Raw genomic sequence first — 21,695 nt, forward strand, 5'->3', positions numbered from 1 at the left:
GCAACGAAGTAAAAGCGGAGGGAGGTGCACAATTTAAGGTGCCAGAATTACATCAGATTTGCACTCCAGGGTCAGTGCTCCTGGACATTGCCCACTTCCTTTTTTTGGCCACGACCTTGGGACTCAGAACTTTGTAAGTTACTCATATAACTCTACCAGATTTTCTAGGTAGGTCAGAGGAAACTCAGGTGGAGTTTTAAGCCTCCATAGATGAGCCAGACTTAGCAATGATTTACAATGTCTTTGTTCCTGCTATTCAGTGCCCAGCTGCTAGAGATGGCTAAAGGCCGGGAGGGCTCCAGAACATTCTAAGCCTGGTAAATATTTCTGTTGGGAATTCTTTAATCTCACTCCAAATCCTGACAAGAGACCACGGCCTTAATCTCCCCCAGCATGAGTGGACAGTCTTGATCTTAGGCCAAATAATGAAATGCCCCCAAATGTGCAAGGCAAATCTTATTAATGTCACTACAACATATATGCCATGTAGGGGCACCAGAAATCGATTTACCTAAAAATAGGAAAGTTTCCGGTGGTCCGAAGAGAACACCTCAGACACCCTTTTCCACAACAGAAAACAGGAATATTCACGGAAACCACAAAACGGAAATTAGCATTCACGGAACACCTACTGAGTTCTAGTTCCATTCACACTCGTTAACTCGTTTAATTCCCGCCACTAGGTAGGTATAATTGTTAACAATTTACATTCCCGATTACGCAAGAGATCTGAAAGTCGCTCAAGGTGACACACTGCAACAAGCAAGAATCAGGATTTGAATCCGGAGGAGTCCTTCCCCAGGCACCTCAGCCCCGGCGCAGAAAACGGTCTGCCGCGGGGAAATTAATGACCCACAGCCACCCTGTGGCTCTGCGCCATAACTGGGCGACAACCTGGTTCTCGTGACTCCGCAGCAGTACTGTTTTCACCCAAGTGCATGACTGCGGGAGTAAAGCGACCACGTGACCCCCTCCCTCCCCGGGCGAGGGACAGTGCCTGTCTGGCCAAGGGCAAGTCACAGGTGCGACCACGTGCCGGGACCGGATCCGGAGCCCCAGGGCGCGAGCTCCCCTGCAGCGTCACCAGGATGACGGGAGGGAGGGAACCTGGCCAGGTGTGGCCTCCCGATGCAGCAGGTCACAAGGGCGCTGAAGTGTGGCTCGAGGCTTGGACAGCTCCGTAATACTGCGACTGCGAGGGAGGAACTATGACCTTGGTCGTAGCCTCTATAACCCCCGCTTGACGACCTCCAGCGACCGGGTGAGGGTCCCCAGAGGCCTCCGCCGCTGACTCCAGGCGGTGGTGCCAAGACGCAGAGGCAAGGCCGCAGGGAAGGGGCTGGCCCTCCCCACGTGGACAAGCTCCCCTCTGGGGGCGTGACCACAGTGCGGCGCGGGCCAATGAGCGCCGCTGTCTGGCTCATCCGGCCGGGCTGGCGGGGACTGCGTCATCCCGGGGGTGGGACTCCCGGCCGGCGCGAGGCGCGGCGGGTCACGCGGGGCGCGGCGCCGGCTATAAGTAGGGGCCGGCGGCGTGCGCTGCCAGAGTGATGGCTGCCGGCGCGCGCTGCGTGCTTTCTCTTCGCTGCTGAGGCGTCAGCGGCCGCTTCCAGGGTCAGTCGTCAGCCCAACGGAGCCATCCCCAGAGCCTCCGCCCCAGGTCGTTTGGTCTTCGATAAAAGGTGCGTGCGTCCGTGGTTCTAGCCCGTCGCCTGGACCTCGCCTCCCGTTCAGCTCCTCGTTTTCTTTGGTGAGTGGAGGCGCCACCTTGGAAAGGCTCTTTCTTCTCCCCGGGGCCCAGTGTGGGCGCTGCGGCGCTGGGGATGGCCGGCTGGGCCGGGGCTGGCGGCTCAGTGGGGTTTTGCTTTCGTCGCTGCCCGCCTCCCTACCCCACCCCGCCCGCCCGCCCGTCCGTCCGTCCGTTCGTTCTTTCGCCCGCCCGCGGGCCTTTTTGGCGGTCCGCTGGTGGCGCGCGCGCGGGAACGGCCCTTTTCCGGTTTTCGCGTGGAGGGCGCGCGGGGGCCGGCTGCTCGGGGGCCGGGCCGGGCCGGGCTGGCGCGCGCGGGCGGAGGTGGTCCCCGGCGCCACGTGCCCGGCGCTTTCTCTCCGGGTCGGGGGACAGCGGATCGCGGATGGCGGGCCCGGCCGGGGCCCCCCAGTCCCAGTGGGTCGGCGCGGAGTGCGGGACCGGCCTCCAAGGGCGCACGGCTATTGTTATTCCTCTCCCTTCTTCCTTCCAGGATGAACTTGCGTCCTTTCTCTTCTCCGCCATGGAATTCTGCTCCGTGTTCCTAGCCCTCCAGAGCCAAAGAAACCCCAGACAACAGATGCCCATACGCAGTGTATAGCAGTAACTCCCCAGCTCGGTTTCTGTGCCGTAGTTTACAGTATTTAATTTTATATAATATATATTATTTATTATAGCATTTTTGATACCTCATATTCTGTTTACACATCTTGAACACCGCTCAGTAATTCTCTGATTCATTCAAGAACCACTACTCTAGAGAATGGCAACGACCGTGACACCGCTCATTACCACTGCTATTGCTGCTACTGCCGCTTCTGGTCCGTTGGTGGATTACCTATGGATGCTCATCCTGGGTTTTATTATTGCATTCGTCCTGGCATTCTCCGTGGGAGCCAATGATGTAGCAAATTCGTTTGGTACAGCCGTGGGATCAGGTGTAGTGACCCTCAAGCAAGCCTGCATCTTAGCTAGTATCTTTGAGACGGTGGGCTCTGTCCTCCTGGGGGCCAAAGTGAGCGAGACGATCAGGAAGGGCTTAATTGACGTGGAGATGTACAACTCGACCCAAAAGCTGTTGATGGCCGGCTCCGTCAGTGCGATGTTTGGTGAGTTCACCACCACCGCCGCCCCCGCCCGGATTGTCCTCTTGGTGGGTTAGTGAATTCCCGTTAGGGGTAGTTCCGTTCTTGTGTTCTGAAGCTTTTCAGATGGTTACCTTCAGTAATATGCGCTGCGTACATTACTGGAATTCTGCCTGTGTCTAAATGAAACGACGTGTTTTCAGGTTCTGCGGTGTGGCAACTAGTGGCTTCGTTCTTGAAGCTGCCCATTTCTGGAACCCATTGTATCGTCGGTGCAACCATTGGTTTCTCCTTGGTGGCAAAGGGGCAGGAAGGTGTCAAGTGGTCTGAACTGATAAAAATTGGTACGTTTCATTCTAAATGTCCTTTTATTGTCCTGTTACCACAAGGAGGAGGCGTTGTGTGTGGGAGTAAGTAGATGGTGTCAAGTTGGAGGGATGGATTAAAGTTTTGAAAAGGGAGGACTGAGAGGGAGGAGCGTTTGGGTTCCTGATTTTCATTAGTTAATGTTTCTTTTAATGTGTTCTATTCCAGTGTTGTCTTGGTTCGTCTCTCCTCTGCTTTCTGGTATTATGTCTGGGATTTTATTCTTCCTGGTTCGTGCATTCATCCTCCGTAAGGTAATCTTTCTCCCCCCACCTCCACCCCTCACATGACCTGGAGTAGGTCACATTCAGTGGTATTCAAACCGATAGCATTTTTACAAGTGTGATGGGTGTGTAGGAGTGTGACCTTGGAGAGTTAGAAACATTGTTTTGTACCTAACTTCTTGGAAAGAAGAAAGTTTTCAATACCCAAGAAGGCATTTGGAAAGGAGAAATTAAATGAACACTTAGGGGTGCCAAGAAATGGAAGAGATTGAAAGCAGAAAAAATTAATGTGTTTGGCATGGCTTTGTTTAGCTGTATGCAGGTTAAAACCACCATCATATGCAGACCCACCTTTTTTTTTATTGGAGGATAATTGCTTTACAATGTCATTGGTTTCAGCAGTACAACAACTTGAATCAGCCATAAGTGTTACTTACATCTCCTCCTTAAGCCTGGATCACACCTCCCCACCCCCAGGTCATCACAAAGCACTGGCCTAGGGCCATACAGCAGCATCCCACTAGCTATTTTACACATGGTAGTTTATATATGGCAATGCTACTTTATCAATTCATCCCACCTTCCCCTTCTCCCCCCGCTGTGTCCAGAAGTCCATCTGCTTCTCTATCTCGGGCCAGTTTGAATTGTAAGCATGAGTGCCCCGGATGGCTTTTTCTTACCTGCCAGTTAAAATGGAGTAGTTTGGGTCCTTAACCTAATTACCTGTGTAGTGTTGATTATTGAAACCAGTTTATGAACTTCATGGTGGGGACTCCTACCTCTCACAGTGACTTGACTTTAATATCTCAGAATAGGTAAAAAGGAACCAGTAAAGGTAAAAATCACAAAAGTCTGTTTAGTTTTTCTTGGCAGAAAAATTCCAGATAGCCATTTAATTTCCTGTCCCTTTGAAATCCCTTTTGAGGGACCCTATAGCATTTCTTTTATCATGAAGTCTGATGCTGGCTCCAAAATAAATGTAGACAACAAGGGATGTTGTTGGACTGAGTTACAGTAAAAATAAATGCATTTTTTTCTCAGTAAACAAAGTTGTCCTTTTCCTGAGGTAAATGACTCTTTAACAGTCCATTGTAAATGCTTAAACTCTTCTAAACTGAAGAAATCTGAGTGAAGGGAGACAGGTAGCTTAATCTCAAGTGGTAAGAATGTACTGAGCCATTTGTTTGGTCTAGTTGTAAGCTGCTCTTGGGAGGATTTGTACTTTCTATAGAAATTGCCTGGTGGCGCAGATGGTAAAGCGTCTGTCTACAATGCAGGAGACCTGGGTTTGATCCCTGGGTCGGGAAGTTCCCTGGAGAAGGAAAAGGCAACCCACTCCAGTACTCTTGCCTAGAAAATCCCATGGACGGAGGAGCCTGGTCCTCATGGGGTCGCAAAGACACGACTGAGTGACTTCACTTTCACTTTCATAGAAATTCTGTGACGGGTATAAAGTGACTCAGATTGTTTACCATGGCCTGAGTCTGGCAAAAGATAGCAATGTAATACTTTGAAAACTTAATCTCTATCGCTTAGTATAATTTGAGAGTAAAAATTGTCTCATCGAGGAAGAAGAGGGGTCTTTCAATATTCCTCCATTCTATCAGAAATCATGTTAAATCTATCTAGGGCATCTTTTCAGACATGTCCAGGGTATAAAAAAAGAACTGATTGCAAATGAGTTAGGAAGACACCCTCCTTTCCCATCCCATGTAGCGAGGTGATGAGATGTTTACTTCGAGGTAAAGTTTTTGGTGTGTTTAGATGAGACAGATGTTGGTAAACATTCTTATAAAACAGCCCTGGTTACCTCGGGGGAGGTTGAGTGGAGTTCTGATGTAACAGAAGGGAGGAAGAGAAGCCCCTACATAATGTCTGGAACCCTCATGGATTTTGATGTGGGTGTGGGACAGAGGGAGTCTTAAGTTCCTTGGAGAATTTCTTAAAACCACAGATTATTCTTAGAAGAAAAAGGTATATACAGCTCAGGTTCATAACCTTACTACCCTTAGGGTGGGACCCACATCATTGAGTGGCTCAGGGATGCTTAGGTTTTATTGGCTCTTTTTATTTTGTCGGGTCCCTTATCTTTAGCATTCTTTGAGACTGCAGATTGGGGAGCTGATGTTCAGGTGGTTTTCATTTAGGGCCCATCATCTCTGCTGATTGGGATTGGCACCTCTGCTTTCTGGTTCCTTAATCTTAAGCCATTAACTCAGTCTTCCCATGTATTATTGATGAGTCTTTTCCTTGTCTCTACAAGATTTTCCATTGAATCTAAGATAGCATTAAACCTTTAGGCCGACAACATCTTTGAGGTTTAGCCTTGCCACGTGTTAAGATCTGTGCTCTTTTTTTCCTTAGAATTTATTTTTGGCTGCACTGGGTCTTTGTTGCTGTGCGTGGACCTCTCATTGGGGGTGACTTCTTGCAGAGCACAGGGTCTAGGCACCCCGGCTTCGGTAGTTGTTGCTCCCAGGCTCTAGAGCACAGACTTAGTAGTTGTAGTACACATACTTATTGCTCCTAGGCCTGTGGGATCTTCTAGGAACCAGGGATTGAACCCGTGTCCCTTATATTGACAGCTGGATTCTTAACCAACTGCGCCACCAGGGATTCCCTGATGGCTCAGCGAGTAAAGAATCTGCCTGTAGTGCAGGAGATGCGGGTTCAGTCCCTGGGTTGGGAAGATCCACTGGAGGAGGAAATGGCAACTCACTCGGGTATTCTTGCCTGGAAAATCCAATGGACAGAGGAGCCTGGCAGGTTACAATCCATGGGTTTGCAAAAAGTTGGACTTAGAGATGCCACCAGGGAAGCCCTGTGCTCTTGTTTTTAACTCCTGTTTCCAGTCACACTGGCCTCCTTGCTGTTCCTCGAGACAATTCAAGCATTTGCCTCAGGGTCTCTGTATTTGCTGATGTCTCTGGGACATTCTGCCTTCCAAATAGCTTCTTCTCTAGCTGCTGTTTCTCCACCTGGGTGTGTACCTGGCTACATGGCTTTATGCTTGTTGATGTAACACATCTGTGTCTTGGCTCCCTCTCCTCCCTAAATTAAAGTGTGCCCTTCCTTCCATCACTGCCTCCTTCCCCTTTTTCTTCAGAGCATCATTCTGTATTAGCATGTCAGTGTCAGCTCTGAGAGAACAGAGACTTTATCTCATTCACTTCCACATTTTCGTGCCCGAAATGGTGCTTGGCACACAGTCTGTTGAATGACGAGATGACCTCGTATATGATTGATTTTTATCTTAGCACTTTGGTAAATCATTAGTTGTGGCTTATTTATCAAATGTCTAGATAAGATGGTTGTCGCTAGTATATTCTACTTGTTTTATATTTGAGAAGTCATTGCAGGTATAAAGTCAGGTAAGAGATGTTGTAATAACTCATAGTCTGTTTCTTGACCTCTCACAAATGTAGAATACATCTTCAGGGGTGTGCTCGGATTTTTATCTGGACATGAGGTACCTTAGAGCCTGGGTCCCCACCCCCCTGTTATGAACTGGGCCACACATCAGGAGGTGAGCAGTTGTGTTCCATGAAACCCATCCCTGGTGCCAAAGAGGTTGGGGACCACTGCCTTAGAGCACTGGGGGTTGAAACTGACCATCCAGGACATCACTAATCATCTGTAATAGGTAGCCTTGTTAATGTGATCAGTTGCTCAGTCCTGTCCAACTCTTTTCGACCCCATGGACTGTAGCCCGCCAGGTTCCTCTGTCTATGGGGTTTCCAGACAAGAGTACTGGAGTGGGTTGCCATTCCCTTCTTCAGGGGATAATAACAGCAAAAGAAAAACCCCAATCAACCCCCCAAACATAAATTCAAACACAAACTTAAATTCAGATAGATGTAGATCAGCCTTGGTAGGGGGACTTCCAGGAGCAGTGTAGGAAAAGACCATTTGTCCTCAGAGACTACCATGGAGAGAGTTACTGGCTGGTACTGTAATTCCTGGAGCTGCCCTTTGATAAGGTTCAGTGGAAATGGGTTGACTTTTTACAGCTTTTAAGGTCTTGATCTTTACAACAATGATAATTTTACAGGCGGATCCAGTTCCTAATGGGTTGCGAGCTTTGCCAGTGTTCTATGCTTGCACGGTTGGAATCAACCTCTTTTCCATCATGTACACTGGAGCGCCATGTAAGTACACATCAGAATATTTAAATGTGAATTTAAAATTGTTTCTAAAACTTGCATTAAATGCCCAATTTACCCCTTTTTGCTTTACAGGGCTGAAATCTACTAGAAGGTGACTGGCCTGCGCCCATTTCAGAAGGCTGCAGGCTAGTGTACGCTGAGTTTAACCTAGATAGTTTTTCAACCAAAGAGACCTGCTCAGATTCTAAATCACTACAGACCTTTACTCTTTAGTCTTCACAGGATCCACCGATAATTTGATCTTATCCCTCCCTCTCTCCTACTTGTGCTAAAAATACCTGGAATTGATGTTAACCTCAACTTCTGACTGCCGAAGAGTCATTAGTTATATGTTGTCTTCGAAATATCAGTCATTTATGACTGGTTTGCTGGATATTCTCATTTTTCTCTCCCGATTGGAGCTGCTTTGTTTTCTCAGTCCTAAATTTACTCCCCTGAATCTGCTTGAATAAGAAGAGTTGGGATGTTTAACACCTGCTCTAAGTGCACTTGGAAGAAGAATTCATGCAGCTAAGAGGAAAAATATTTGTGAGAATATAAAGCTTGAAATGTTACTTTTATGTTGGGACGAAGGCAAAGCACGGATTAAATTAGGATAATACATGTTCAATTTAGCCACTGAAAAAGATGGATAATCTGTAATTTGTCAGACAGGAGAGTATTATGCCTTGATCAGTCAGTTTCACTCTTAGGTTCATTTGGTTGTATGGCCTCTGACTCATTGGGTCAGGCTGTTGTGACTCGTTGGGAGAAACACATTGTGCATTGCTGCCTAGGACAGAGCGTGCTTAGAGTTGGGGGGAGAGGGAAAGATACTGAAATATCTCGAAGCTACTTATCCTCACTCTGTAATGTGTGCTCACAGTTGCAAATACTCTTCTTTAAAAATGCTCATTATGACCCACTAAGTTGATTTCATTTCTGACTAATGGAGTGTAACTTGCTTCATAAATCTCACTGAAGTAATAAGTCACAGACCAAAAATGGAGTGAGTGAAGTGTTTTTTCTTTTTTTAACTTATTAAAATATTTATTTTTAATTTAAGGATAATTGCTTTAGAAAGTTGGTTTGATTTAGTGAAGTATTTTTAACCTTGTTTTTATTCTTGGAATAATCAGGAAAGAAATTGGACAACTTTATGAGACTATTGATCTTATTAGGGGTTACCAGACTCCTTAACAAATGATAGAGAAAGGAAAGCTTGCATTCTGCATTTCCAATCTGCTTTAAATTGGGCTCTTCATGTCAAACTAAAAAAATTCTCCATGAGGCTCTAAGCACTCGTGTTGCATGGTGTAGCAGTGCAGCTTATAGTTCAATGAAATTAGAAACTCAAGTTTTCAATCATTCTTTGAAAAGGGAACATGGATATTTTTGTCTTGTCCTTTGGTGGATCATTTACAAGAAAAACCAGTCTCATTTCCACTTTTTGACTTGGAACATAGGCAAATTTAAATTGTGATAGATTGATTAATTTTCATGTATATTTTAGCTTATGAGACTAACTGCATAATTCAAATTGATAACAATTAAAATGGAAAGATTGTGTCACTACAGAACTTTAGTTTTGAAGGGGCCTCCATTTATATCTGATTCTTAAATGTGAATTACTTTGAGGGAAAATAGTTTCCATTTTATAAGTAACACCTAATAAGCAAAACAGTCACAAGTACCTAAGATATTCTTGTATAAACCACAGATCATTATAGCATCTTTTTAGGCTTTACCCCTTATCATTAATATAGGCTAGTGGCTTGGAGCCTGTTGGCACTTAAGTGATAACCAGGTGACTAGTTAATAATCTCTGAGCCATGTGAGAAGTAGGCAAGTCTGATTAAGATGTGGCTTGTTAGCGTGATTACTACTATGTGAAAGACAGCCCTTTGAACGTTTCTTATCTTTTGATAGATAATGTCCCAGTTTTCTTAGTTTGATAGTTTCTCAGTATCTTAGTTTGATAAAGCATCCTAAGAGATAATCTTGCTCTAGCTAGTTTACAATGGATGTGATAACTTCCACAGAGAACTGATGATATCAGCATGAGAAAAGTGAAGACTGAGGTACTTGCTTTTTTAATGTTAAAATCCATGTGCCAACATAACACATGAATTGGTGTGTGTGGCCGTTCCAGCTGGAGGCTGGGCAGTGGAATGTTTCCATTTGCTTCATAGCTGGTTGCAGATCCTCAGTGTTAACGATCCTTTACTCTTCAAAGCAAAGAAAGGAAAAAGCCTAGTATGTGAAGGAGCTTGGGAGATGGGTAGTCTAGCAGGTGTTAAAAGTGGGCCAGATGGTCGTGGGTTTCAGATGCTATGGGATTTTCCTCCTAAATTCCTCTAGCCGGGAGCACAGTAAAGCCTGTGAGCCTCAGACTTGGCAGTAGCAGAAAAGGGTGATGGGCTGGCATGGGAACCCCGGAATCCCGAAGAGGAGGGTTTACATGTCATTACAGGGGGGCCATTGCCCTGGGGTTTTCAAGATGCACCGTTTTATCTCCTAGTGCTGGGCTTTGACAAACTTCCTCTGTGGGGTACCATCCTCATCTCGGTGGGCTGTGCAGTTTTCTGTGCCCTTATCGTCTGGTTCTTTGTATGTCCCAGGATGAAGAGAAAAATCGAACGTAAGTAACAAATCATAGCAAAAAAAATTCTAACTCATAATGTGCTTGCCTTTTTTTGTTTGTTTGGCCATCTGTAAAAATCCTCTACTTGGATAGATTGGTAAAGCCAGAAACATTTAAATGGAAATTTGGGGATACAGGTTTATTGTCCAGACGATGTTCTTTAATATGACCTGAGACCTATGTGTGATGAGGCACATTTGGCCTTATTTGGGTATTGTCCCTTTTTTTTTTGTTAAACTGTATCTTGATTACTTGCCAGTGATATGCTAGATAAATACAGAGAAGCTGTAGTCTACATTAATTGAGAGAATGAGGATTCACTGAAAAATAAAAGGTATGAGATAGCTTCACAGGAAACATTTACCAACACGACTACCACGTATAGCTTAAGTCAGGTTCAATGTCTTCAGAGCTAGGCTCATGTATACCTCTGACTTTAGATTTGGTTAATTCTCAGAACTGGAGCACACATGAAGGGCTCCTTTAGACTTAATATACAGAGTATTCCGGTAGAATCAAATATGGAATGTTTTGATTGGTATCAGTCTCTATACCTTGTATTTCTGTGCTCACTGTTTGAGCTCTCTTGAAGTCATTTTTTCTGCCCGTCTCATCTGTGAATGCTGGGGTGGTGATTTCAGTTGTTTCTTGGAAGCATTGGAGAGCCGCATGGACTGCAGTGGCAGCAGCAGGGTGCTGTGTCATACAGCTGGGCTGAGGAGCCTCTGAGAGGCTCTGCGCTCAGTCTGGTGGCCTTCAGGACTTTGTGACCTCATTTTTCCCTCAGGCTGGGAGGAGATGAGACACATCTTGCTAAGGTTTTATATCCTGGTCTGTTGCCTGACTGGGATGCCTAAGTGCCCCAGCGGCATTGGTACAGAAGCAGAAAACATTCCCACCTCATCATGGGATCAAGCACCATAAGGCACTTCTCTTTGTTTTATAGAGGCAGAAATTCAAGTCACCTTGAGTTGCCTGCATTGAGCTGAGTCATGTTGCTTGAACTCATGGACTGAAATTGAGGGCCATTCCTTTTTTAAAAGAACATGCAAGGACTTCCCTGGTGGTCCAGTGACTAAGACTCCACACTAGCAAGTGCAGGAGGCTTGAGTTTGATCCCTGGTCAGGGAACTAGATCACCTGCAACTCGGGCCCAATGCAGCCAAATTCATTATTCATTTTAAAAAACATGCACGAAATTCAGGCAGTTTTCAGTTGCCAGTCAGCCCTTTCCCTACTTGAGTTACTTTCTACTACAGAAGGGATCAGCAGGAGGCTCAGTTTTGTGTTTTTTTTTTTAAATTTGACTGCACTGGGTCTTAGTTATGGCACATGTATCAGGTTCCCTGAGCAAGGTTTGAACCCAGGACCCCTGCATTGGAGGCTCAGAGTCTCAGACACTGGACTGCCAGAGTTTACTGTTTGGGCCTTCACTGAATAAAGTTTACAACCCCTGATACTAGGATATTATGCATTTGCATCTCTGGTTCCTTTGTAAATGATAAATAGGAGATATGACAAATAAAGCAGACAGGAAAATTATCCCGAATTTTCACCTAAGTTTACATGTGGCCTTACTTTGACATGGATTCTTTTTTTTTTTTTTTTTGGAGGTGGGAAAGGGGAAATGAGCAAGTTAGTTTGGTCACAACCAAAGAAGAACATCCTTCTATCCTTATTTTCTAGGAGAAATCAAGTCTAGTCCTTCTGAAAGCCCCTTAATGGAAAAAAAGAATAGCTTGAAAGAAGACCATGAAGAAACAAAGTTGTCACTCAGTGATATCGAAACAAGGAATCCTGTTTCAGAGGTGGGCTCGGCCACCGTGCCCCACAGGGCTGTGGTGGAGGAGAGAACAGTCTCATTCAAACTTGGAGACCTGGAAGAAGCTCCTGAGCGAGAGAGGCTTCCCAGCATAGACCTGAAAGAGGAGACCAGCATCGACGGCTCTGTGAACGGTGCGTGGACTCTCCTTGGGGACAGGCGGGTTTCCCTCTGTTTCCTATACCACTGAGGGGCTCACTGTTTGGATCTGATGCTCTTGGCATTGAGTGTTTGTGCCTTTTGGTCTTGGCAGGTGCTGTGCAGTTGCCAAATGGGAACCTTGTTCAGTTCAGTCAAGCTGTCAGTAACCAGATTAACTCCAGCGGCCATTACCAGTATCACACCGTGCACAAAGACTCTGGCTTGTACAAAGAGCTCCTCCATAAGTTACATCTTGCCAAGGTGGGAGACTGCATGGGAGATTCTGGTGACAAACCCTTGAGGCGCAATAATAGTTACACTTCCTACACCATGGCAATCTGCGGCATGCCTCTGGATTCCTTCCGCGCCAAAGAAGGCGAACAGAAGGGTGAAGAGATGGAGAAGCTGACGTGGCCTAACGCAGACAGCAAGAAGCGAATTCGAATGGACAGCTACACCAGTTACTGCAATGCTGTGTCTGACATTCACTCGGCGTCGGAGGTGGACGTGAGTGTCAAGGCAGAGATGGGTCTGGGCGACAGGAAAGGGAGCACTAGCTCCCTGGAAGAATGGTGCGACCAGGACAAGCCAGAAGTGTCTCTCCTCTTCCAGTTCCTGCAGATCCTCACGGCCTGCTTTGGGTCCTTTGCCCATGGTGGCAATGACGTCAGGTCAGTCAGTCAGGATTCTTGGCGCCGCTCATTCTATTTTTATACTGCATCATCCTTTTATATAAGGCTCAGTTTGTGGGACATTGAATAATGCAGATTGAATGAGATAATAGCAACTGATGTACAAAACAGGAAGAAAAATTTCTTCAGAGAGATTACAAAGAATGCTTGCTTCCATTTCTGTAGGTGATATACATGTCACAGAGAAGCCATTTATCAAGATAGAATCTAGTTCTTTGATAAGAGTTACTGCCCTTAGATTGACGTTGTAGGCTATTAATCCTAGTTCTGTGGTTTGTAAACTGTTCGTGAAATTCAAATTTGCTTCAGATGGGCCTGTAGAAAGACAGGCTACCAAATGTGGGATGTTCCCTCTGAGAACAACTCTCATGGTCTCCTGCTCTTTATGTTGGGGGTGGGGGGGTTCCATTTGTTTCCCTTGAAAGACAGTTTGCTAATGAAAGCTTTGCTTTAGAAAACTTAGCAAAGCATTTAACAGATAGGCTCTTTCCAAGCTGTAGTTTCGCCTGCAAAGTCATCTTTGCTCTCTTTTTCTTCCAGCAATGCCATTGGTCCTCTGGTTGCTTTGTATCTGGTTTATGACACCGGTGATGTTTCCTCAAAAGTAGCAACACCAATATGGCTTCTGCTGTATGGTGGTGTTGGTATCTGTATTGGTCTCTGGGTGTGGGGAAGGAGAGTCATCCAGACCATGGGGAAGGATCTGACACCCATCACGCCCTCTAGGTAAGTTGGTAAAGCAGGTCTCAGGCTAATGCTTTTTGTTCTTAAGATAACATATGCGAAAGATGTGTGAGCTAAGACTTAATGGCTGTATATTTGGCTTTTATCTGTGTTTATGGAGCCAATACTGATGTTGACTAAGTTCTTCAAAGTAGAAGTTCAAGCCTTAATAATGGGCTTACAGAAAACCTTAAAACCTTAAACATTGGAAAACAGAAGAGGAATCTCATGGCCTGATTTAAAGTAGATCTCAGAAGTTTAGAGCAAATTGAAGATGTCATGGGTAGATAGAGCACTGCAGGATTGTACTAACTTTTGCTAACTTACCACAATTTAAATCCCATTCTTGACTAGTGATCTGTTTGTGTCCACAGCGGCTTCAGTATTGAGCTGGCATCTGCCCTCACTGTAGTAATTGCGTCGAATATTGGTCTTCCCATCAGCACCACACATTGTAAAGTAAGTGATAAAGGGTACTGTGTCTTGAATGGTTTTAGTAGATATGTGGAAAGGTGTTTTTTGTTATTTCCTTTGATACTTTGGTTTAGAAAGTTTTACATTGTGGGAGTGTCCAAGAGTTCACAAGTGTAGGACAAATGACTATAAGAATGTAAAGACCCATTTTGCAATTCCTTATGTCTGTTTTATTTAAGCAGATAATATATTTTATATCCCCCAAAATATGAAAGCCCTTTTGAGGTAGCAAGCCTATGAGGCTTGTTGGTCTGTCGAAAGGCAGTATAAAGCAAGCATGTACTCAGAGCCTCTCAGAATTGAAGCACCCGAGAAACTTACTAAATCCTAAGGTTGCTTGATGACTAAGAACTATAGGATATCTATAGAGAAAGAAAGAAACTGGCTTTCTTAAGGGAATTTAAGTTGGTTCATCATGGAGCCTTTGAGTCATTTTTCTTTGAGCGAGATGTGCAAATGATTTAGTTATTAGGTCTAATAGCAGTCTCCCTCTGGAATCTTTGGGAAACCTAACACTAAGAAAGAATCTGTTACTAAAGCAGTTTTTATTATTAGTGAAAGTATCAGTTGCTCAGTTGTGTCCGACTCTGCAACCCCGTGGACTGTAGCCCATCAGGCTCCTCTGTCCATGGGATTCTCCAGGCAAGACTACTCGAGTGGGTAGCCATTCCCTTCAGGGGATCTTCCCAGCTCAGGGATCAAACCTAGGTGTCCTGCTTTGCAGGCAGGTTCTTTACCATCTGAGTCACCAGGGAAGCCCTGTTATTAATATAGTTCATTAAATTCCAGCAACTCAGAAGGAAAAAGAGAATTTTCTTTTCCTATTCTGTTTTACCCCAGTTAGCACAGATTCAGTGCTTGGATTTTATGCAGCCTTCATCTTGTTCCTAGTACAAACCAGTTCTCATGGATCAGTCTGGTAGTCTGGGGCTCCTCACCTGTATAAGGTCACAAGTCTTAGTACAGTATCCTGGCACGTCAGTAACTAGTTCTTGGTGGTTTCCTCCCACAGGTGGGCTCTGTTGTATCCGTTGGCTGGCTCCGATCCAAAAAGGCTGTTGATTGGCGACTCTTCCGCAACATTTTTATGGCCTGGTTCGTCACAGTCCCCATTTCAGGTGTTATCAGTGCTGCCATCATGGCAGTCTTCAAATACATCATCCTCTGAGAGTGAGGCTGTGTGTGATGGAAATTCAGGTCAATGTTTGGGACCACCTGACACATTTCCTGCTCCTTTGAAGAGTGACTGCAGTGTTACCGAAGACTGACAAAAGAATCTCTTTCAAGATTGGGAGCTGTGGGAGGGAAGCTCTACTTGTGCTCTAACTGCTTTCGTGCTAAATATGACTTGTCTCAAAACTAGCTATGTAAAATAGCCAGGTTTCCACTGATTCCTCTTGAGGTCCCTTTTCCCTCTGGGCTGTGAATTCCTGTATATATTTCTCTACTTTTTTGTATCAGGCTTCTGTTCCATTATGTTTTAATGTTGTCTCTGAAGATAACGTGATTTCTTTTTTTTTTTTTTTAAACAACCATCCAGAGCCATTTGACAGAGTGTGCTCTGCTTTGTTGGTTTCACCAGCTTCTGCCCTAACATGCACAGGGACTTAACAAGAAACACCATAACCCAAGCTTCCCTAGTAGTCTTAGAGAAATAGTCACTTGTACCCTGCCCACCAGTTGGCAGTGGTGGGTTCTCTTGGCATCTGTGGGAACTTCTAATAGGGTCTTTGGACATGGTGAAAATTTAGGTTAGTAGTTCCTTCTTTGCAAGCAGTTCATTGACTGTTCTTGCTAAGAAGAAGTAGGAAGAAAAATCCTTCTGGCAGTCTTGGGTATTTCTTTTAAGATTTCTGACAGTGCAGGATGGATGAATGCTGTGGAATATGAACTTCGGGCAAGTTAAAATGGGCCAGCCTTCCATGTTCATCTGTCTACCTCTTAATAAATAAAAAGCCTACCGTTTTTAGAAAACTTGTCTTGCTGGTTTTGTTCATACACATCTGTTCCCAGATCAGTTAGCCTCGTGCATTCTTAGGAGAAGGTGATATCTTAGCAGGTGAGAACTGCCCCTAGCAGCAGGTTCCCCACTCCTCCCTGAAACATTTCTTAAGATCCCAGAATATATGTAACATTACTCCATGGGGGCTGTTCTAACAGACTAGCTTTTTTTTTTTTTTAATACTAGCGCATCTTGGACATACATTAGCACGATGGATTATCTTGTTTTATCAGATCCTTATTTAGATTGTTTGTAGCATCGCTGTTAGGAAGAAGGCTAAAGTGAGGGTTGTGTGTAGCTCAGCTTCATTAAAAAATTCTCTGTTGGGAGTTCTCTGGTGGTTCAGGGAAGCACACATGCTTCCGGTGTGATGGGTGGCGGGGGGAGGGTGGTGTGCATAGACGTGACCCCTGGCGGTGGAAGTAAGATCCCACATGCTGTTGCAATGTGGCCAAACGAAAAACCCTTAAACTCCCAGTGTTGGGATTTTTCAATCTTGACACATTATCTCTCTTATGCTTGATCAATACATGGCTTAAAAAAGTCAACAAAACTAGGTTGGTGTGTCCTTTTCTCAGAGTTTTAGATGTTTTTTGGGAAGCCAGATAGTAACAAGAATACAGCTATGCCTACCTGGCCTGTGCCTGAGAAGTTAGATCAGTGGTTAAATACTTACCATGGAGTCACTTAGTAAATGCTCAACCACTGCATGTCAGGCCCTGCACTAGCTTTTTATATACATTCTATTCTCAAGACCTCTTGCAGTAGGTTTTATAATTGCTTTACAGGTCATGGAACTGGTCTAGAGAACTTCTGTATTTGTACCAGTGTTAACAGAATGGAGAGTCCCAGGCCAACTGAAAAGTACCCATGTAACGTCATTTGAGGAAGGAGATGGGAGCTGCGGTTACTAGTAAGGGGAACCTAGCATTAAGGTCAGAATTGAGGGTTCTGCAGGAGACCTTTTGCGTTTTGGTTCTGGCTTCCTCTCCTGGTACTGTCCTCAGAAACCCAGAAACTATGTTTTTAATAACATTAAATGGAGAATAGTAACCCTCCTGAAGCCCAGGAGAGGACAACTGAGGAAGTCCTTGAACCAAGAACAAAAGAAGAGCAGCTAGGTCTGGGGAAGAGGAACCCCAACAGCCAATAAGAGGTCAGAGGGGATCTGTATTTCCATATAAAGCAATACATGGGACTTCCTTTGTGGTCCAGTGGTTAATAACACATCGCCAATGCAGCGGACGTGGAGTCGATCCCCTGGTCAGGGAACTAAGTCCCCACACGCTTCGAAGCAACTTAGCCCATGTGCTGCAACAAAGACCCAGGGCAGCCAAAATTAAAAAAGTAACTTCTCTGGGCCAGGGACACAGGCTAGTGTGAACTCAGGCCTGTGTCTCTCAGGCCTAAATGTTGCTTTTTTTTTTTTTTTTTAACCTTCCCTTCAATAAGCTATTTTCATCAGGGTTACATGTATCAATGATTAAGTAGTCAAGTGATTGAACAAGGCTTGTCAAGTACAGGGGTCTTCCTCCACATCTCCCCCTTTCCAGAGGCAGCCACTTTTAGTATTTGTATTACTACTTGGCTCTCTCAGTTAGGGGCCCTTGACACCCCTTAGTGTTTCAGTCTTCAGCTGTTATACTCAGACCCTAACCTCCCTCCTTGGCTTTATAATTAGGTCTTAATTTGGGGGAGATCAAAATTGAGAGTATTTGAAAAATATCACTGAGCTGCTGAGTCATAGTGCATCTATTGTGATCATTGTGTTTTCCCTAGAATAAGCTCCCCTCCCTTTTTTATTAAGTGCTGGTCATCAGTCATTCCGGAACTTTCCACTGGTTAATTTCCTTTTAGGACTATGAGAAGCAACAGGGAAGCTCCCAATATTTTAGGATAGCCTCACTCAGAGCTTCAGATCTGTTCTAGTTTAGACAAAAGTTTCAGGTCTGCATCCTAAAATTTCCCTCTACTATTCTGGGGATTTATCTCCTTTGTTGGATTTCCTACAGCCAATGTTTGTTTTCTTTTTATAATTTTTTTTAAAAAGCTATTTTATTTTTTTTGGCTGTGGTGGGTCTCCATTGCTGTACTCAGACTTCCTCTGGCTGCGGTGAGTGGAGGCTACTCTAGTTGCAGTGCCCAGGCTTCTCATTGTGGTGGCTACTCTTGTTGCAGAACTCAGGCTCTAGAGCACAGTCTCAGTAGTTGTGACACACAGGTTTAGTTGCTGGCATGTGGACTCTTCCTGGACCAGGGACTGAACCAGTGTCCCTTGCCTTACAAGGTGGATTCTTAGACACTGGACCACCAGGAAACCCCCCAAGAGTGCATGTTTTTGTTTTTCTTGGTTTATTCCCTTGTTTGTGGGGAGAACACCATACAGCAGCTTCCTGAGAAAGAATCTCAATCAGTAAAGGCCTAACTGCTCAGAGTTCTAGGGCTCAGTGGGGGAGCGGTCACTATGCATTTTAGTCTTCCTGTTTTCAGTACCTTGCTTTTTTGCAAGACTCCAAATGCATGCATCCATTACCATGGTTTTCAGGTAAATGACACCAGTTCCCCCGGTAACACCGTTCAGATTTCAGTGCCTGGCATATTAACTGAGTAATTGCATACAGTGCAAACTGTAATGCGAGCTCTTTTGTCCACAAATCTCATTTATAACGGAGCAGATGCACACTGACCCGATGAATGACCTCTTGGGTCGCTACTTTCAAAGTCTTTTTGGTGTCTGGTTGCTGTGCAGCATTTATTCAGTTCACTCACAGAAAACAGAGCTTTTTAGTAGTGATCCCAGCGGTAGAGAGATGCTCTAGGCTTTTTAGCACTGCCGTTGGCTTATGTTCCAGATTCTTCTGGGGGCTTGAGTGAAAGTGTGAAAACTTGCCTTTGACCATCAAACACAGCTTTCATTGATCCAGCCAATGGACCAAGAGGTTATTTCAGCTTTTAACAGATTTGGACAGACTATAGATGCTACAACTGGAGATTTTGTGATTGCTTAAGCCGACGTTTGGAAGCTATTGAAAGCTTCATGGCAGAAAGAAGCAGTAATTTGTAGTGTGGCAGAAACTTACTACACCACAAATAACTTTGCAGGATTCACAGTGGATGTGAATTGATTATCTAAACTTGGGAGGGTTGACACTGCTACTGTTTGGGAGATTCTAGATTGGCAGTCAGAGACACTTAGTGAAGGTGAGCTTGTCAGCATAAATGAGGAAGGTGGTTGTGATGAAAAAGATGGAGACATCCCAGAGGAAGTGATTCTGGCCTGGCCTCATATATAAGGACTTCCCAGAGCTATTTCTCAACAGTGAAGAGAAGGTAAGACTTCCCTGGTGGTTCAGTGGTTGAGTTTGCCTGCCAGTGCAGGGGACATGGGTTTGATCCCTGCTCCGGGAAGATTCCACATAAGCAACTAAGCAACTAAAACTGCAACTACTGAGCCCATGAGCTGAACAAGAGAAACCACTGCACTGAGAAGCCCGTGCACGGTAACTAGAGAATAGTCCCCACTGGCTGCAGCTCGAGAAAAGCCCTTGCAGCAATGAAGACCCAGTCAGGACAGCCAAGAGCTAAAGTAACAACAAACTTTAGGGCTCCCCTGGTGGCTCAGTGGTAAAGAATCCACCTGCCAATGCTGAAGACATGGGTTTGATCCCTGGGTTGGGAAGATCCCACATGCCACAGAGCAGCTAAGCCCGTGTGCTGCAACTACTGAGCACTTGTGTTACAACTGCTGAAGCCAGCGGGCCCTAGAGCCCATGCTCAGCTACAAGAGAAGCTTGAGCACCACAACTAGAGAAAAGCCTCAGTAACAATGAAGACCCAGCACCACCAAAAGTAAATAAATAAAAATTAAAAAAAGAAGTTAAATTGTTGGAAGCTGATCCCCCTTTAATTAATTACTTTTTTACTGATAAAATTTAGATTTAAAAAAAAGTTGAAATAATGTACACAGAAAAGTGTACACAATTGTGTAACTTGCTGACTTAAATCCATGAAACCAGCAACCAGAACAGGAAATGAACAATATCATTGAGAGATTAAACAGGTCAATGTCAAGTCACCTGGTTAAACTACAATATAGTAACTGAGAGCTAGATAAATGTTACACAATCATGTTTACTCAAAAGTTGCCATCACTTTTGCAAGCTGGGCTCAGCTCTAGGTAGGCTAAGCTAGAGTTTTCAACAGTTCGTTTCCTGACTGGCAGGAAATAAAAGGATTTGTTTTTAACCGCCCTCACCCTTTCAGCTTCAAGCAGCATCAAGGTGCTTAGAGACCAAAGGTGACAAATTTAAGACACTTATTAAAAGCTGGGTTGTGATGTTTCATCTACAACCTAGTGGTATTAGCTGTCTGGTCCATTAAACCCTTTCTCCACTGTGTTTGTGCAGTAGGTATGATTTGCAAATATCTTGATTGTCAATGGTTTTCTTTTGCCTCACACAAAATTCTTGTGTAGAGCTCCAAAATTTCAAAAAAGTTACAGAACTCATAACCCATGGTGTGAAAGTCGTTTTTCTCTCTCTTTTTTTAAAAAAATTAACATCCAAAATATGAGCAGAATCTTAGCTGTGGCATGCAGCATTTTTATTTTTATTTATTTGGCTAGCCAGGTCTTAGTTGCAGCTTGCAAACTCTTGGTTGTGGCATGTGGGATCTCGTTCCCTGATTAGGGATTGAACCCCCGGGCCCCCTGCATTGGCAGCTTGGAGTCTTAGCCACTGGACCACCAGAGAAGTCCCTGAAAGTTGTTTCTCTTTAAATCTGTGTTCTGCCTTTGTCTTTGCCTCTGCTTGAGAGATTTAAATTCTTGAACTATCCATTGTTTCACTGAAACACAGTGAGATCTTTGAAATCTGAGCAGTGCCTGCTAACTGGAGATGGCTGAAGTGCTGTCTGCTTTTGTGACAGAGAAAGACTTAGAAGACTTCATTAATAGATTTTTTAAATACTAAAATAAAACACTGGACTTCCCTGGTGGTACAGCGAATAACAATCGACCTGCCAATGCAGGGGTCATGGGTTCAATCCCTGATCCGGGAAGATTCCACATGCCATGGAGCAACTAAGGCCCAGGTACCATAACTGCTGACGCCTGTGCTCTCGAGCCAGGTTGCTGAAACTGCTGAGCCTAAGGGCTGCAACTACTGAAGCCCTTGTGCCTCGAGCCTATGCTCTGTAAGAGGAGAAGCCACTGGAACAAGAAGCCTGTGCACCGCAACGAAGAGTAGCGCTGCCCCTGCTCCCCGCCCCCACAAACTAGAGAGAGCCAGTGTGCAGCAACGAAGACCCAGTGCAGCCCAAAATAAACACATAATACAAAATTAAAAAGGTAAAAATAAAAACAGAGCTGCTCATTGGCAGCAATCTTTGCCTTTCTAACGACCTGGCTCTTGTGGAAACCCCTTTTGTTACATTCGGAGATGATGCTAGGTTTCATCTCAGCTGAACACACTGTGATGCAGTGCCGACTGCTACTTAGGAAAATGAGGAAGATGTTTATTTTCTGGGGACTGCTGACATTGGTGCAAGGTCTCCCCTCCCAGAGGATTTTTGCTGAAGACCTAGATAGCAGGTTTCTACTTCCCATTCATTCTATTTCTAGAAGCAAGCAA

General features: G+C 44.8%; 1 protein-coding gene across 2 annotated transcripts; it reads left to right on the forward strand.

The window, feature by feature from the left end:
• Nucleotides 1–1,544: 1,544 nt before the first annotated feature.
• On the forward strand, nt 1,545–16,037 carry SLC20A1 (solute carrier family 20 member 1). 2 transcript variants are annotated; one of them, XM_005212777.5, is made up of 11 exons: nt 1,545–1,750; nt 2,241–2,856; nt 3,036–3,176; nt 3,367–3,452; nt 7,474–7,570; nt 10,089–10,208; nt 11,898–12,167; nt 12,287–12,845; nt 13,407–13,592; nt 13,964–14,048; nt 15,076–16,037. In XM_005212777.5, the coding sequence occupies exons 2-11, from the start codon at nt 2,511–2,513 to the stop codon at nt 15,229–15,231; spliced, it is 2,046 nt and encodes a 681-aa protein (XP_005212834.1). In that variant the 5' UTR covers nt 1,545–1,750; nt 2,241–2,510; the 3' UTR covers nt 15,232–16,037. The 2 variants fall into 2 exon arrangements, with proteins under 2 accessions (XP_005212834.1, NP_001178114.1); NM_001191185.1 differs by lacking the exon at nt 1,545–1,750 and having other exon boundaries at nt 2,301–2,856; nt 15,076–15,709.
• The last annotated feature ends 5,658 nt before the right edge of the window (nt 16,038–21,695 follow it).

The sequence above is a fragment of the Bos taurus genome, chromosome 11 (genome assembly GCF_002263795.3).
Source record: "Bos taurus isolate L1 Dominette 01449 registration number 42190680 breed Hereford chromosome 11, ARS-UCD2.0, whole genome shotgun sequence".
NCBI lineage: Eukaryota > Metazoa > Chordata > Mammalia > Artiodactyla > Bovidae > Bos > Bos taurus.

Excerpts from the sequence above, each read along its gene's own strand:
- SLC20A1 (XM_005212777.5), top strand. The coding sequence starts at position 2,511 with ATGGCAACGACCGTGACACCGCTCATTACCACTGCTATTGCTGCTACT. Across the intron at positions 3,177-3,366 it reads GTCTGAACTGATAAAAATTG|TGTTGTCTTGGTTCGTCTCT; the intron begins GTACGTTTCATT and ends GTTCTATTCCAG. Across the intron at positions 3,453-7,473 it reads GTGCATTCATCCTCCGTAAG|GCGGATCCAGTTCCTAATGG; the intron begins GTAATCTTTCTC and ends ATAATTTTACAG.